A 13955-nucleotide genomic window follows, 5' to 3' on the forward strand; every position below is an offset into this window, starting at 1 on the left:
AAGAAGTGAAACATGAAGAAGAGACAAAACCAGCAAGATGGCAGGAAACCCATGAATTTTTGCTGCTAAGAGTGAGGAAAAACTTGGCGCTCAGTCTGAGACAAAACTTGAAAATGGATGGGATGAACATCATTCAATGATGAGCACTTGGCATGAAAAATTACTTCAGTCAAAACAGAATGTTAGCACAGAACAAAATTACCAATTTTAGTTCATGTATACTCAAGGTAGTGGCAATGCTTTGAGTTAGCTTCCTACTCATTAAAGGATATGGGGTATTTTGTATAAATTTGATCAGTTTGTGAAAGCGGATTTTAGGCTATAACAAGTGCCATAGTACTAGTAGAGAGGACTTCCAGTTCCTTTCACTCTAATATGAGATATAAATACTAAGAAGGCTTAGAGCTATAGCCTTTAAGACCATCAGTGTCTGCTTTCTTTCTGGAAATCCAAATTTCTTTCAGCACACACAGGATGTCTTACTTTTCCTGAGTATCTCAGAGTGCATTTGGAAACTCCTGAAACCTGAAGAACAGGATGGAATGTAATGCTCAGAAGTTGAACTGGAAAGCTTCACTGCTTGGACACAGAAAAGCAGAACAAAATGATCTGGTCAGGCATTAAACCTGAGCAATGAAAGCCTGCAGGAAATCCTAAACCAGCACTGACTACCAAGCAACTTTTTCAGATTTTATCTGGGGGAAGAATAAGGGAGCAGGGAACCTGCATAAAGGATTTTAATTATATCATTTAGCTGAATGATCTTTCCTAGGTGATAAATTCAAACTGTTACTGGAAGAAATCTCACTGCACAAAGAGGAAAGAAATCATTTCAGATAAATTGTAACTTCATTTAGGATGTCTCCACTAGTGGCAAATGGTAACAGCTGTGTGATACCTGGAAGTGTCATTCTTATCACATTGCTACAGAAACTATTACATCGTGGAGGCAACATGGTGCATGAAGAGAAGCCATGAATCCTGCTTGAAAATGGAGATGGGATTAAAATTGCAGGGCTTTTCACAGCTTGCTCTTCAATCACTGCATCATAATGAACATTGCCTCTGCAGGGGAAAATATTTCTGCCATTCCATATCTGCCTACAAATGCTTAGTATTGCATGGAAAGTTAATGGATTAAGACAGAGTCTGTGTATATTGGCTTCTTCATAAAAGCTGTCATCTAGTGAGCAGAATTACTTGTGCTTTGTAATAAACAACTGCTGACTGCTCTTTTTGTCACTACTGACAGTGTGGTGGCTTACAATTTCTATTTTAACTGCAAATTATTCAAAACCTTCTCTAGAAACAACGATTAAATTCTTATGATTTCCAAATGTATACATATTGTAAACTCCTGTGAAGAATTTCCATTGCTAGCATAAGAAATTAATAGCACTGTCTTTGAACAGTAGTAAAGCAAAGATATCTGACACAAGCTTAAATTACATCTAAAGCTAGTAAAAAAAGTATTGTCTGAAGTCTAACAGAAATGTTGCTTAAATAATTTTACAGTTTTGAAATTAGTAAACAAAGTATTAAACAAACAATAGCAAATTGAAGGCTCATTTTACTGAATGATCAAACAAGTATGTACAGCTCTTCATATAAAAAAAGCACAAAGATTACTAAATGCATCTTTTATTAATGGTAACAGGTAGCAGTCTACTTTTTTTTTTTGTACTGACATACATAGTAATATTTAATAACCAAAAGGAAAAAGATTACAGTTTCTCTTTCAGTGATAAAGAAGAATGAAATATTAAAACTGATGTGTTCAATTTATGCACTACAAACACACCATTGCTGCACAACAGCAGATAAAAGCTCTTGCTTTACCAAAATAAGAACATCTAAGGTACAGATGAAATAAAACGTAGGTCCCTGTACCCAGATTTATGAACTTTCTACACTTATGACTAGAGGGAGAATAATAAAAAATAAACGGCAAATATTTAGCACTGAGGTATTGAGCAGGCAACAGACCAGCATAAACATTGGATCTGCAAGAGCCTTCCTGGCTTGCAGGGAAAAGGCAGCTGTACATAGCTTGCACATAGGCAAATTAGACTCGGCCATCGGGTCAAAGAACAACTTATTCTGAGTTTCTTGGTCTTTCATTCAAAGAAACTAACAAGGAAAAGGAAAGGGAAAAAAAGCACAAAGCGTTTTGGCGAGCAGAGGCAGGTGCTGCCCTCACCTGTGCCCAGGGCCTCCTCGGTACCTGGCCCCCGGGATGAGGACGGGGTCGTCGTCGCTGTCGTCGGTCTCCTGCAGGGCCGAGGTGCGGCTGGAGGCCTCGTCCGCGAGCCCCGAGGGCTCCTGCGCCGGGGGCTCCTCGCTCGCCAGCAGCGCCAGCGCAGCGGCCTCGGGGCTCTGCCTGCACGGGCCTTGGCTTGCACCCCCTGCACTGGAGGCTTCCTCCTCTGCGCTCCCAGAGACAGCATCAGCGCTGGGCACATCTGGGTCTGCTTGCATCCCTGAGTGCTCAGGAGCAGCTTTATCTGATACTGCTAAAAAGCAAGTATTGGGGAAAACAAGTCACACCATTAATCGTTATAGGCTATTTTAGAAATGGTCAGCGAGGCTAAGTTATGCAAACTGAGTTCACATTTCATTCTCTATTTCTTCCTCTAACTATTTAAAAGATACATACTTGCTTCTGTTGTCTCTACAGCTTCGTCTGTATTTTTCAGCTCTTCAGCACTTGCATCTTCCTTGAGAGATTCATCAGGAGTCCCTAAATTAAGCAATTTAATACTAAACCACATGATTTCATTTAGATGCACATCTATAATGCAAGCAAGTCTAAATGACACCAGCACTCCTAGAAAAAACCAATCCAAGGAATCCACTCCAAAGTCAGTGTCTCTACTGAAATCTCAGCTATCAGTCACATAAAAATCAGTATATATAAATGTGTCTAGATGACCAGGTCAACACACTAACAAAGAAAAATGTAGTCATTTTTTGTTTCTTAAGGTATTTAACAGCCTTTGCTATGAGAACTTTAGCAACAAAAATAGCATTTGTACTCTTAATACAGACACTCATTATTTCTGAAAACAAATGAAGTTATCAGTCTATTAAAATGGTTTTTGGGTTTTTTTTTTGTATTTCCCTGGAACCAGTCGTTTGACTTGACTGCGCTTTTGGCAATGAACTGAGCAAGACAAACACACTTAATAAAACACAGTGAAAGCTTGAAGGAAATGTAACAAAATTCCAAGCACTCATTTATAACTGCAAAGTGCAGTTGTTCTATTTTTCTATACAAATTGGGTCACAATACACCCCTAAGAAGAAAAATGTTTTTAGAACTAAAGACAAGATAAATTAATGTTTATATTTATTTGCAGCTAAGGTTGGTGTCTTTTTCCTAAAAAAAAAAAAAAAAAATCATGCTTTACTATGGCTACCTTCATGTGCATGTATGAGACTCCTAGTGTGTGCAGTGGGAATCAGGGATGTAAGAGGGAATTTTTGCCTTAGCAGTAGAAATTCCAATGTCTCTTACTTGTTTCTTCCCCATCAGGCCCTGACTCATCTGAAGTTTTTGTTTTTGCAGAGTCTTCTTGGCCTTCAGTTTTGCAATGACTTCCACTCCCTCTAGAGCTTGAATTTGTGATGCTCCTGGCAACATAACATGGAAAAAGAAAATAATTTAGGATCATGTAAATACTTAAGACCATTGCAAAAGCACAGCCTGACCAACATTGTCTATCTCACTCCAGTCAAGTGAGAGCTCCTGGCAGCAGCTATAACCAATTACAGCAATTTCAAAATTCTCTTTTATTGTGTCCATTGCCACTCATCCCACACAATTCCTCTGCATCACAGAACCCTGTTCTCTCCTTCCTATCTTTTTTTTTTACCTTTAAAGAATGTCATCATTACTTTTCCAAATATTGTAAGAACTCCAAAGGATTTGCTTTATTTCACTATTTGCACACTTTTTAGATGTATACACGATCAGAGGTCTTCTTAGAGGAATGACAAGCTATCAACTGAGCATTAATAAATAATGTTATCCCATTCAATTAAAAAAACTGATCCAGATAAAAGTCTCCAGGTCCTTCACCACTAATTTTCATTCCTGTACCTTTTGAGGTATGGACTTCCAGTTCTCAAAGTTTTGTTATTTCTCAAGATTCACTATGAGCTGATATTTGACATGTACTCCCCATTCATATTTAGATAAATATCGTGGGACACCAATTTCTCTTTACAATATGGAAAACAAATCCTCAGGAAATATGTAAACTGCTGACCTGAATGTCATTGAAATTCATGCTTTTAGACTCTCTAGCAAAGACTTTCAGGAAATGCAGTCTTGTTGCTGAGCTCTCGAGTGAGGTGGCCTTAAACTCAGGTAAATCATTGGACAAAAGCAGAAAAAAAGGCAATTATAAGGGTGATTCTCAAGAATTTAGACTGTCTCTTTACAAATATCTTCTGACCTGTGTATGTTATTAGCCAATATTTAACATGCTACATTGCTAGAAGCAGCACAAGTCAAGATTCTTGAGAATCCATTCTAGAGTTCAGGAATTTTGTGCCTTATGTTAAATCAGAGCCTTTACTCCTCTTGATGAGCAGTATTTCTGGATTCAGAGGCTGTAGGGAAAGTTTTGTTAGTTTTTTCAGTATTTCTTCTAAACCCAGAATTTTCAGCATTGTTTCTGAATGGCCAGACAAGAAGGGTACTGCTAGATATCAAGTGGAAGATTTTTGCTATTTCATGTCTCATTTTATAAACCTAATCACAGCCTAAACAGTAAAATATTTTTTTGACTCTTAGGAATCTACTTTGTAGTTCAATGCTCCATTTACATGTCTTCCTCTGTTTCATTTTCACAACTTCCAATTTTCAGATTAGGGGGCTGTCATTTGTTCTCAAGTGCATCATTTTGTCAGATGGAATTGCATCTTTCTCCTGTTGCTCCATTCTTCAGCACAATGTTTTTAGTCAGCCTCTGAACTGACACTGACTTGCAACTTTGTCCTACCAGAAAATGCTTCTTCCTCTCACTACCCACACCACACTACCCACCACCAAACTCCACAGAATTTGCTGACTAACTGCAGAACTAGGTAAAAGCATCATAGCAAAACTAAATTTTTTCAAAGTTTGCTGGATCTTAGAGGCAAAAATCAGTGTTTTAAGTTTCCAAACTGTGAGCAAGGTGTATGTTTTGTGTCCAAAACCACAGCACTTAAGAGTGGCTAAATGTGGCTGAGTTTTGTGACTTTTTTCCCCCCTCAGTACCAATGAGCAAGCATTTCTCCTTACTGTCTCCTACAGTAATTCTGAAAACATAACTAGAGAGACAGAAATAAGATGAGATAAAATAAGGATGATGGTTGCTCTGGGAGATCCTAAGATGCTCTTCTGATAGACATGGACACAAAGCCAAGTACATGAGGCCATTAGGCAGTGTGTGTTCCTTATTTGAAAAGGATGTCACCACTGCAACACCTAAGCAGTTCACAAAGTTGCTATCTCAGCCTTCTGCATTCATCAGCACTCCTTATACACAGAAATTTAATTTCAGTGTTTATAACTCAGGAACTGAGTCACAGAAAGACTCATTTGGAGAATACCATATGAGAAGATACCATATGAAAATTTGGTAGTGACTGGACTACCATTCTATCCCTCTACTACCCTGCTTTGTAACACCTTGATATTATGTCAGGGTTTGATGAAAATAGCATGTTTCAAATTATGCTGGCATTATAGAGATTCAATGCATTAAGAGCTACAGCCATTTCAAATTGTGTAGATACACCTAAAAATAGACACAAGCCACAGGGCAAATAATTATAGCTATGCTAGACAAGTGTTATTGATATGTGCCAATCATGAACTAGTCAAAACCAAAATTAACTTGTTCTTACCACTCATCAGTGAAGTCCAGTTTTATTGTGCTTGTAGTCGTTCCTTCTGTACTGTAGTGCAAACTTAAAACTGGTTCACCTGTTCCTGTTCTTGGCTTATCACTCTCTGTAAATATGGGGTTGATAAAGTTGGAACAGGCATTAGAAATGTACAGAAAGCTGCTATAATTCTGAAGATTAATTTAATTATCAAATGTAGTAGTAACATATATGTCTGTTTAAGATCTCTTACAGCCCAAGCAAAAAGTTAAGAAGTTCCACAGTAAACACACCAAATTTGCAATGCTTGAAAAATAGTCTAAAATTATATCTAAGTATAAGAGCAAACAAAGGAGATGCTGTCCTTCAACATGCAAGTAAATAAAATTTCAGATAGATATGTGTACACAGAATCTAATCATTAATAAGCAGATCAATTTTATAGCAAATATATTAATAGGATTATTTTTTTAAGCGGCATTCAATCTTTTTGCCTCAGTAAATACACATGAAAAAAGGATTATGAGATCCAGATATAACCACCCTAGAAAAATCACCATCCTCTACTTTGTTGCCTACTAAGAACCCAGACAATTACCAGTACCCTTAGGCCTGCTGTAAATTGTCAGTCAGTTGTCATAAAAATACTGCAAATTCATGTTTCAAGAATTTTATGCTAAAACCCCTATTTTATTTAATATTAAGTGCAAGCAGAAGCTTGCAAAATGAGCTCATTCATGATGTCCAAAAGCAAAAGTGAATGGAACTGAAAACCAAGGCATACTGGTCACTCCTCTGCTGCAGAGATGGTTCTAAGGATTTTAATGGGCTGCTTCAGAAGAGAACTGCTCAATGACTCCATCCATCCATCCATCCATGCATCCATCCATCCATCCCCTTTGAGTAAAGTTCATGCTCACCATCTGTCCACAAATGCCATCAGTCCTGAAGTTGGGCAATACTAAAAAGTTCATGGAAATCAGCATCAGATTGAGCCTCTCTACAGAGGTACCATTCTCTCAGAACTGAGGGAAGGTTTATTTAGTGTATTCCAATGCATTCAAATGGCCACTAAAAGCCTCTGCAGTCTTGCTTTTCATGACTACTGAGCCTTTTATCTCATGGATTATTTGGACAAAACCTTCTGTCCTTTCTTTAGTTTATGGAATACAGAAATTGGACTATAAATACCCTTGCAGTATTGGCAGCACACTGACAAGTGTAAATAAAGGAAAAGCTGCAGATCATCTTTGTGGAAGTCAGTTAAAACCTAACATTCCATTCAAACACAAGCCTACAAATTTCCCCACTAAATAGGCTGTTATCATAACAGTAATGGCTACAATACTGGCACAGGATACTTAATTTTAAAGACATAATTAAATTATAGTAACTATGAGATAGCACATGAGAATTTAACCTAACAATCAATGCTCATATTTTTAATCTGCTGACAGGCAGAAGCCCACTCACAGGATGAGAGCAGTGATCAGCTGTGCCAAAGAACTTTAAAATGCACTTCTACATGTTCTGGAGAGAAATTAAAAAACCCAAAACATACCACAAAACCCCTGAAAGAACAAATTAGAATATTTTTATGTGAAAGAGAATTAATCAATTACAACCATGACCCTAACAATGCACAATGGGCTCTGCTCTATGGAAAGAAAAGCTTACAGCCTCTTTAAATTAACAAGTTCCAGTTACACTCTTGTTAGAGTGGAACAATTTTTAAAAGAAAGCTTATTTAAGGAACAGAAATCTAAGAAAGAAATGTAAGGAAATATTTTATAATGCTACATAGACAGTTTGAACAAAACTGACATTCTTTCTTAACTGAACGGGTGCTTCCCCTATTTTTGACAATCTGTGATTTATAAAATCTCTTTTTATAAAAGTCTGTTCAGACTTTAAGCATCCCTTCCTCATCAAGTAGAAATACTGATTGATCCCACATACTGCACAAGTCACCGGGAACTGACACTGAAAGTCAAAAGTGAGAGTTGGAAAATTCTTCAGCTTCCTTGTAACAGCTACAGACAAGACAGATCTTTGATTTGGGAACCCAGCTAAAAAGAGACAATTTCCTGCTGTGAATAATGCAAGACAACCCCCAAATAATGACTGCACTCATGGACTTCCTACTGCTGTGCAAGGTTGGCTTCAGAACAAAATCACTTAATGCTGCCAAAGTAACCAAACATTGCTATCTACAACGAGCCTAATTGAATACCAGGCTTGTATTTCTTGTCTTAAAATCTCAGTATCTGAAAATCTATCCAAGATGCATAAGGGCTGGCTACATTTACTCTGGAAGCAATGCTCGTATTTGTCCACACCCAAAGAGTTGGAAGAATTGCTGCAGACTTCACTAAAGAGGGCACTGACTGAGAAATTATTTTTACAAGTTTCTGGAAACAGATAGCTGTTAAACCATACTGGATAATAGCACTTTGCTAAATCTACAATAACACGAACTACAATTTGGATGGGGTCAGTTCCTTCTTTCAAGTAGCTTTAGGGCATAACATAGACCCTAATAAGAACAAGAAACTATTTAAAAGACAGATGAGAGGAGAATCTGATAATAAACTGCAGAGAATTAGTTGTGTGGTTCAATATTTGATATTGAATTTACACTGCTAATGAAAGCTGACTGGGAGCCCCTGTGAAGAAAACAAATAAGCTTTGCCTCGTATATAAGTGAGCATTCTTTCAGAAAAGCCACATAAACCCTACAAATCTTGAACTCTGTTTTCAGAGAGAAGTGTGATGCCTAAAAACTGCCCAGATTAGAATGAAGCTCTCTATTCTCTTCCTCTACTAAGTTCATCTCATCAGGGCAGATGTACTTCACATTGATAATGAAGAGAAGGAGAGGAAAATGGCCCAAATTCTGTGATTTAGGCGATTCAGTTTATTAATCTGGTTGCCAACTCTATCAGGGTAATCACTGCTTCAAGAGAAAACTGTAGCTTGTCACCACCACCTTACTAAACTATTCTAAATTCCCAAAAAATACTTTAAAACTTTACTTAATTTTATAGGCAAACACAAGATATTTTGAAGATACTATCAACAACTTACAGTTATTTAATAAAAAACCTCTTGAAATGGTCCATTCTTCAGGTGCCTACAGGAAGAAGGCACGTTTAAACTACCACTCTTAAAAATGAAGACAAAATTTGATTCATAACCTTACACGAAAAAGAGATCCACAAACCAAACTCAACTGACAGCAACAACCTTCAGACCCACTTTTTCCCTTAGAAAATGAACTTGTGCAAGTGTAACTTCACAGACACTGGGGCTCTCAACTATAAAGGGTTAAGTGCATAAGGACAAGTTTACAGATTGCATTTCCTAATTAAACTAACACTGTAAGGAACTTCAAGCCAGTTTGCTGCACTGTTCATCTCAAATGCTGCCCTGTTCACTCATCTATTGGCAACTTCATGAGAAGTTACTCTTTACTCATTCCAACTCAGGCAGTACAGTAAAGTTCTAACACTGCAATAGATCTAAAGGCCAACTCTCCACTACTAAAATCATAATCCAAAACATTTTTGAAAAGTCAAGTGCAGATGACTGTGATCCATTTGAAACCATTTTGTTCACACAAATGTGTGAAGGAATGACTTTCAGATTCTGCTGGCAGAATGCTGGCATTATAAATGTATGTGACTGCAATAAGAATCAAAAACCTTTTAACTCAAAACCAGTCTTAAAACATGAATGCCAACAAGAGAGACTGGTCCAACAGAAGACAGCTGATTCAGTACTAAATTAAGAGACTTAAGGAATAAGAAGGAAAGGTAATTCTTTATGGAAATAACTGTTATGACTATCTTCATTAACTACTTACACTATTTTGAGACTTCAAATAGAAGTGAAACAAATGCTGTTAAACTTCAGAAATTCAACTCAATCTAAGCAAATTATTCTTTCTGGTTATCATTTGAACAAAAGATTTCCTAATAAATCTGCTCCTTTTTCAAATTCCTAGTTTTAAAAATTAAAAGTAATGTTGTCTGCTAACAAAGAAGAAAAACATTGCCTTGAAACAACTGGAGAACTGGTACTGGTACTGAAAAGCAAATGTATTTTGGATTAGTATTTTTTCTTGCATATTAAAAAATCTGAAGCTTCTATAAGAGGGAATCTCTTCGTTCAAGTAACTTAAAGCTGAAAAAAACAGTTTTCCTAAATTTTTTACAGTTGTAAGAATCTTAAGAAACTTACAGACTTTCTATTTTAGTTCTAGATTATTCTACTCTGATCAAATAATGCTTCATTCTGAGTTCAGAACAGAGAGCATAATTGGCCACTTGTTATAAGCAAGTTTTCCAGCTAAACCTGATTGTTGGAATAACAGACTACTCAACCAAGAATAATTAGCAAAATTTACACATTGAGGTTTAAGGCTATTTCATCACAAAATGTATTTCCACAAACAAAATTTATTTTGTCAAGGTGCAGTTTGATTTTTTTCCCCCAACATTCTGGCCTCCTAAAGTAAGCCATAATCTCAAGAGTTGCCAAACAGACTATTTTTCAGAGGTGGGATTGCAAAATGGCTTTCTAGTTTAGAATGTGAAAGAAGACAAAGCTGTTTTGTGGGATTTAAGCTATTAAATCTCTACCAACGCTTTGATATGGAAGCATAATGCAGAGTGTATGGCAATCTATTTTTAAATTAGCATCTATTACTCCTTAATTATTCAGCCATAAACATTCCCTACAGATGACATTGATGCTGCTGGAACAGAGTCACCTCTGGCCCACTTCAGTGCTCACAGTTTGGACACTGATGTATAATGGGCACAGAGAAAGCTCCCAAGCATTTTGTCCACCCCCAGTCCATAGGGATCCTACAGAAAACACCAGCACTTGTTCAGCAGGAGGGATGAAGGACAAGGGGATACAGAGGGAAGATGCACCTCAGTGCAATGGGTGCTCTGGAGTTACTGAAACTGTGCAGGAATAACAAAGCTGCAACACCACTCATAGATAAGAGAAACTAATGTGGCATTATGAGATTAAAGATTAATGCAATATTTGTCCTTAGATCCAAGAAGAACCATTCAGAAAAAACCCAACCTGCTTAAGTAATGAATGTTACTTTGCATTTTACAAAAATATTTCAACTGTCTATAGAATACATGAGACATTTACTGTCCCTACACTGAACTGCAGTAATTGCATGAAGAATCGAGCTTAGAATGGCTTTCAAAAACAACAATTAACCTCACTCTGTTAATCATATTGATCATTAAATAATGAGTTTCTGGCAGATCTGCTTACAGAATTCTACTTTATGTGGATGAACAGCATTTTTAGACTGTTTCTCATCATGAAAAGCAACTTTAAAAGGAAGCATTGCAATCAGCTATGGCTGGGTATAGTGCATTTCCTGTCACACGCACCCTGTGGCTCATCAAGTGACATGGATCCAAGCTGTTTGTTAACCACTGAAGAAGGAGAATCTGAAACAAAAATGAGATTTCAACTTAAAACATAAGCAGCAGATAACTGCACAGCAATGTCACGATCATATGTTAGTTTAAAATAAAAAAAGCAGCAACATAAGGAAGCTTTGGGTTTGTTTAATGAGCAGCCAGCCATATTGCATTTCCTGGGCATGACAGAAGCAAAGCCACTTGTTTCAAACCATTATTTATTCACTGAACAGCCTGAAGCTTGCTGACATGTTGAAAATGGAAATGCCTGTCCATTATCAAATAATTTACTGTGTTCTTCACACTTCTGACATGTCAGGAAAAACACTGAAGAGTCATGACTCCTAAAGCCTTTGCTCCAGCTACCAAATGACACCAGTATTTCACACCATGTGCAAAATGTAAATTTCAGAATATGTATATTTCAGCATAAAATACTCCATGGCATACCAGTACCTCCAATATTTAAATACTGTTTTAATAATAATGTTTTAGAACATCAAAGCACCAAAATACATTCCACTTATATGACAGTTTGGTTGTTCTGCATTCTTAGATGTTGCACCTCTGATAATTGAGAACAAGTCTTGATGAGTTTATCACAGTACCACACCTGTCAGTCTTACAAGCATCCCCATCAATCACATAAACAAACAAATAAATAGAATAATCACCCTTCCCTCAGCAGGTAAGTGCCTTTTTTCCCCCTGGATACTACCACTTAATAACTATCACCAGCACTCATTCATTGCACAGACATAACAGATGCAATATTCAATATTTTCTGTGAGTCTATTTCCCTTGTCACCTCTGAAGATCAGATCTTACTTCTGTATTATCTGAAGATGAGCTGATATACATAAATTAATGCAGCATTCCAAAGATATTGGCTAGAGTATCATATCTTGGTTCCACTGGTTAATATTCTGTTACGAACAAATTCATCCTAAACTAAGAGGATTTAATATCCTGTATGACAAACTGAGTCACGGTCTGCCAACATCTCAGCATGCTAAATGAATTTTAACACAAATGTAGCTCCTATATAAGGAAAGCAATGAAATAATACTCTCTGCTACGGGAAGTTCCCTTCCAGCTTTGAGCCAGAATCACAAGTGAGACCTATTTTGTAGTAGAGCCATAAAACCTGCTACATTGACCAAGCTGCTTTAAATACATGTATTCCCAAGCAGTCATTCACTCCCAGCCATTGGTGGAAGCATGGCAGTGTGCTCCTCTGCTACACTGGTATCCAGGTGCAGGGAAGGGGAGGAGGAGAAAAGGAGAGAAACCAGGAAAGTCTGAGGCAGTGCATTCTGGAGGCTGCCTTGTTTTGGGAACTGGGCTTGCACAGCTTATTTCTGTAACTGAGGAACACTAAATTGGTCCTGATTTGTCTTCCTTGCTCAACCATGCCCATGCCTTGCACCAAGCACATCTAAGTCAGATCACAGAATTTATCACTTATCATCTAGATTTATGGCATGTAGCTATTAAGTAGAAGATTTGTAGCATTAATATATTTTACTTTCCAAAAGTGAAGTCTGCTTTATATATATTATATAAATTAGAAGAGAAGGATTTACAGGAGAATTTTTTCAATGGAGTAATAAGCCACTTTTTAGAAGGTAAATCAGAGCAAAAAGCTGGTGTACTGCTGCTCCATGTCATGAGATGTTCTCCTTGTGTTCCAACGGACTCAGCACAGGAATCTGTGCCACTTTCAAGGGCTGGCTTTGATCTCTGCCTCACAAAGTCCATGGCTGGGATTAACTTGAATCAGAAGTGCTAAAGGGAGGGGAGGTCCTGGACTGCAAGCCGAGAAACCTAATGCATGACAGTGATTCCACCCATGCTCTGTTCCTGCACTCCAATCCTTTCCAAAAGCTCATATGCCCTTGTTTAAAAGGTGTTTTGTGCTGCCAAATATTTCACTTGGCTGGAAAATCTCATCTTGTTAACTCTGTAATTAGAGACCTGTATGATCAGAAAAAAAGACCTGTATGATCAGAAGACTAAATTAACATATTTTAATTAGAAACATAAGAAATTACATTACTACCCTCACCAGCACTTCTAATTTTATTAAGACCTCACACTACACCAGCAGTAAGTAAAAAAGTTAGTATGTTTTGCCATGTGCATCACTCAATCACAGTAAATGAAAATGAAAAGGTTTCTAGGTAGAAGTCCATGTCAACAGAGGCTTAAACCTCCCACATCTCAGTGTTACATCCAAGTCTCCATACAACTTTGTGAATGTATTTCACTTGAATAAATTAATATTTAGTCAACATATAGGGAACATCCTAAGTACCTGAATTAGCATGGTTAAGAATAGAGTCGTTTGTAATTTGAAACCCCCCTTGTTTCCAAGTACCCTGAAGCCTCAGATCACCAGCACCCCCTGAAGTGGCTCTGCAGTCTGGAACCCCCACCTCAGGCAGGGAAATCAGCACAACCATGAAACCAGCCTAGAGAAGTTCAGGTAAATGCCTCTTTTTTTAATATATGGCTTTGTTTTGTTAAAAAAAGTCTGAAAAAATTACTTTCATAATTTCTTATAAAGCTTTTGGAATAAAAGTATTACCAAAACTGTGCCATATAGTTAAAAAA

The 13955-nt window shown here is 37.3% G+C and overlaps 1 protein-coding gene across 8 annotated transcripts in view; it reads right to left on the reverse strand.

The window, feature by feature from the left end:
• The window catches only part of DCAF6 (DDB1 and CUL4 associated factor 6), a 75087-nt gene that overhangs the window by 16643 nt on the left and 44489 nt on the right, over nucleotides 1-13955 (reverse strand). For 2 of the 8 annotated variants that reach the window (XM_056499890.1, XM_056499928.1), the window contains 5 exons: nucleotides 11307-11366; nucleotides 5902-6007; nucleotides 3518-3633; nucleotides 2657-2740; nucleotides 2201-2510 (listed from right to left, as the gene is read on the reverse strand). In XM_056499890.1, the coding sequence (XP_056355865.1) occupies nucleotides 2201-2510; nucleotides 2657-2740; nucleotides 3518-3633; nucleotides 5902-6007; nucleotides 11307-11366 (676 nt within the window). Of the gene's footprint in view, nucleotides 1-2200; nucleotides 2514-2656; nucleotides 2741-3517; nucleotides 3634-5901; nucleotides 6008-11306; nucleotides 11367-13955 lie in introns of all 8 variants that reach the window. The other 6 variants (XM_056499881.1, XM_056499920.1, XM_056499910.1 and 3 more) reach the window with 3 other exon arrangements.

Source organism: Oenanthe melanoleuca, chromosome 1, assembly GCF_029582105.1.
Source record: "Oenanthe melanoleuca isolate GR-GAL-2019-014 chromosome 1, OMel1.0, whole genome shotgun sequence".
Lineage (NCBI taxonomy): Eukaryota > Metazoa > Chordata > Aves > Passeriformes > Muscicapidae > Oenanthe > Oenanthe melanoleuca.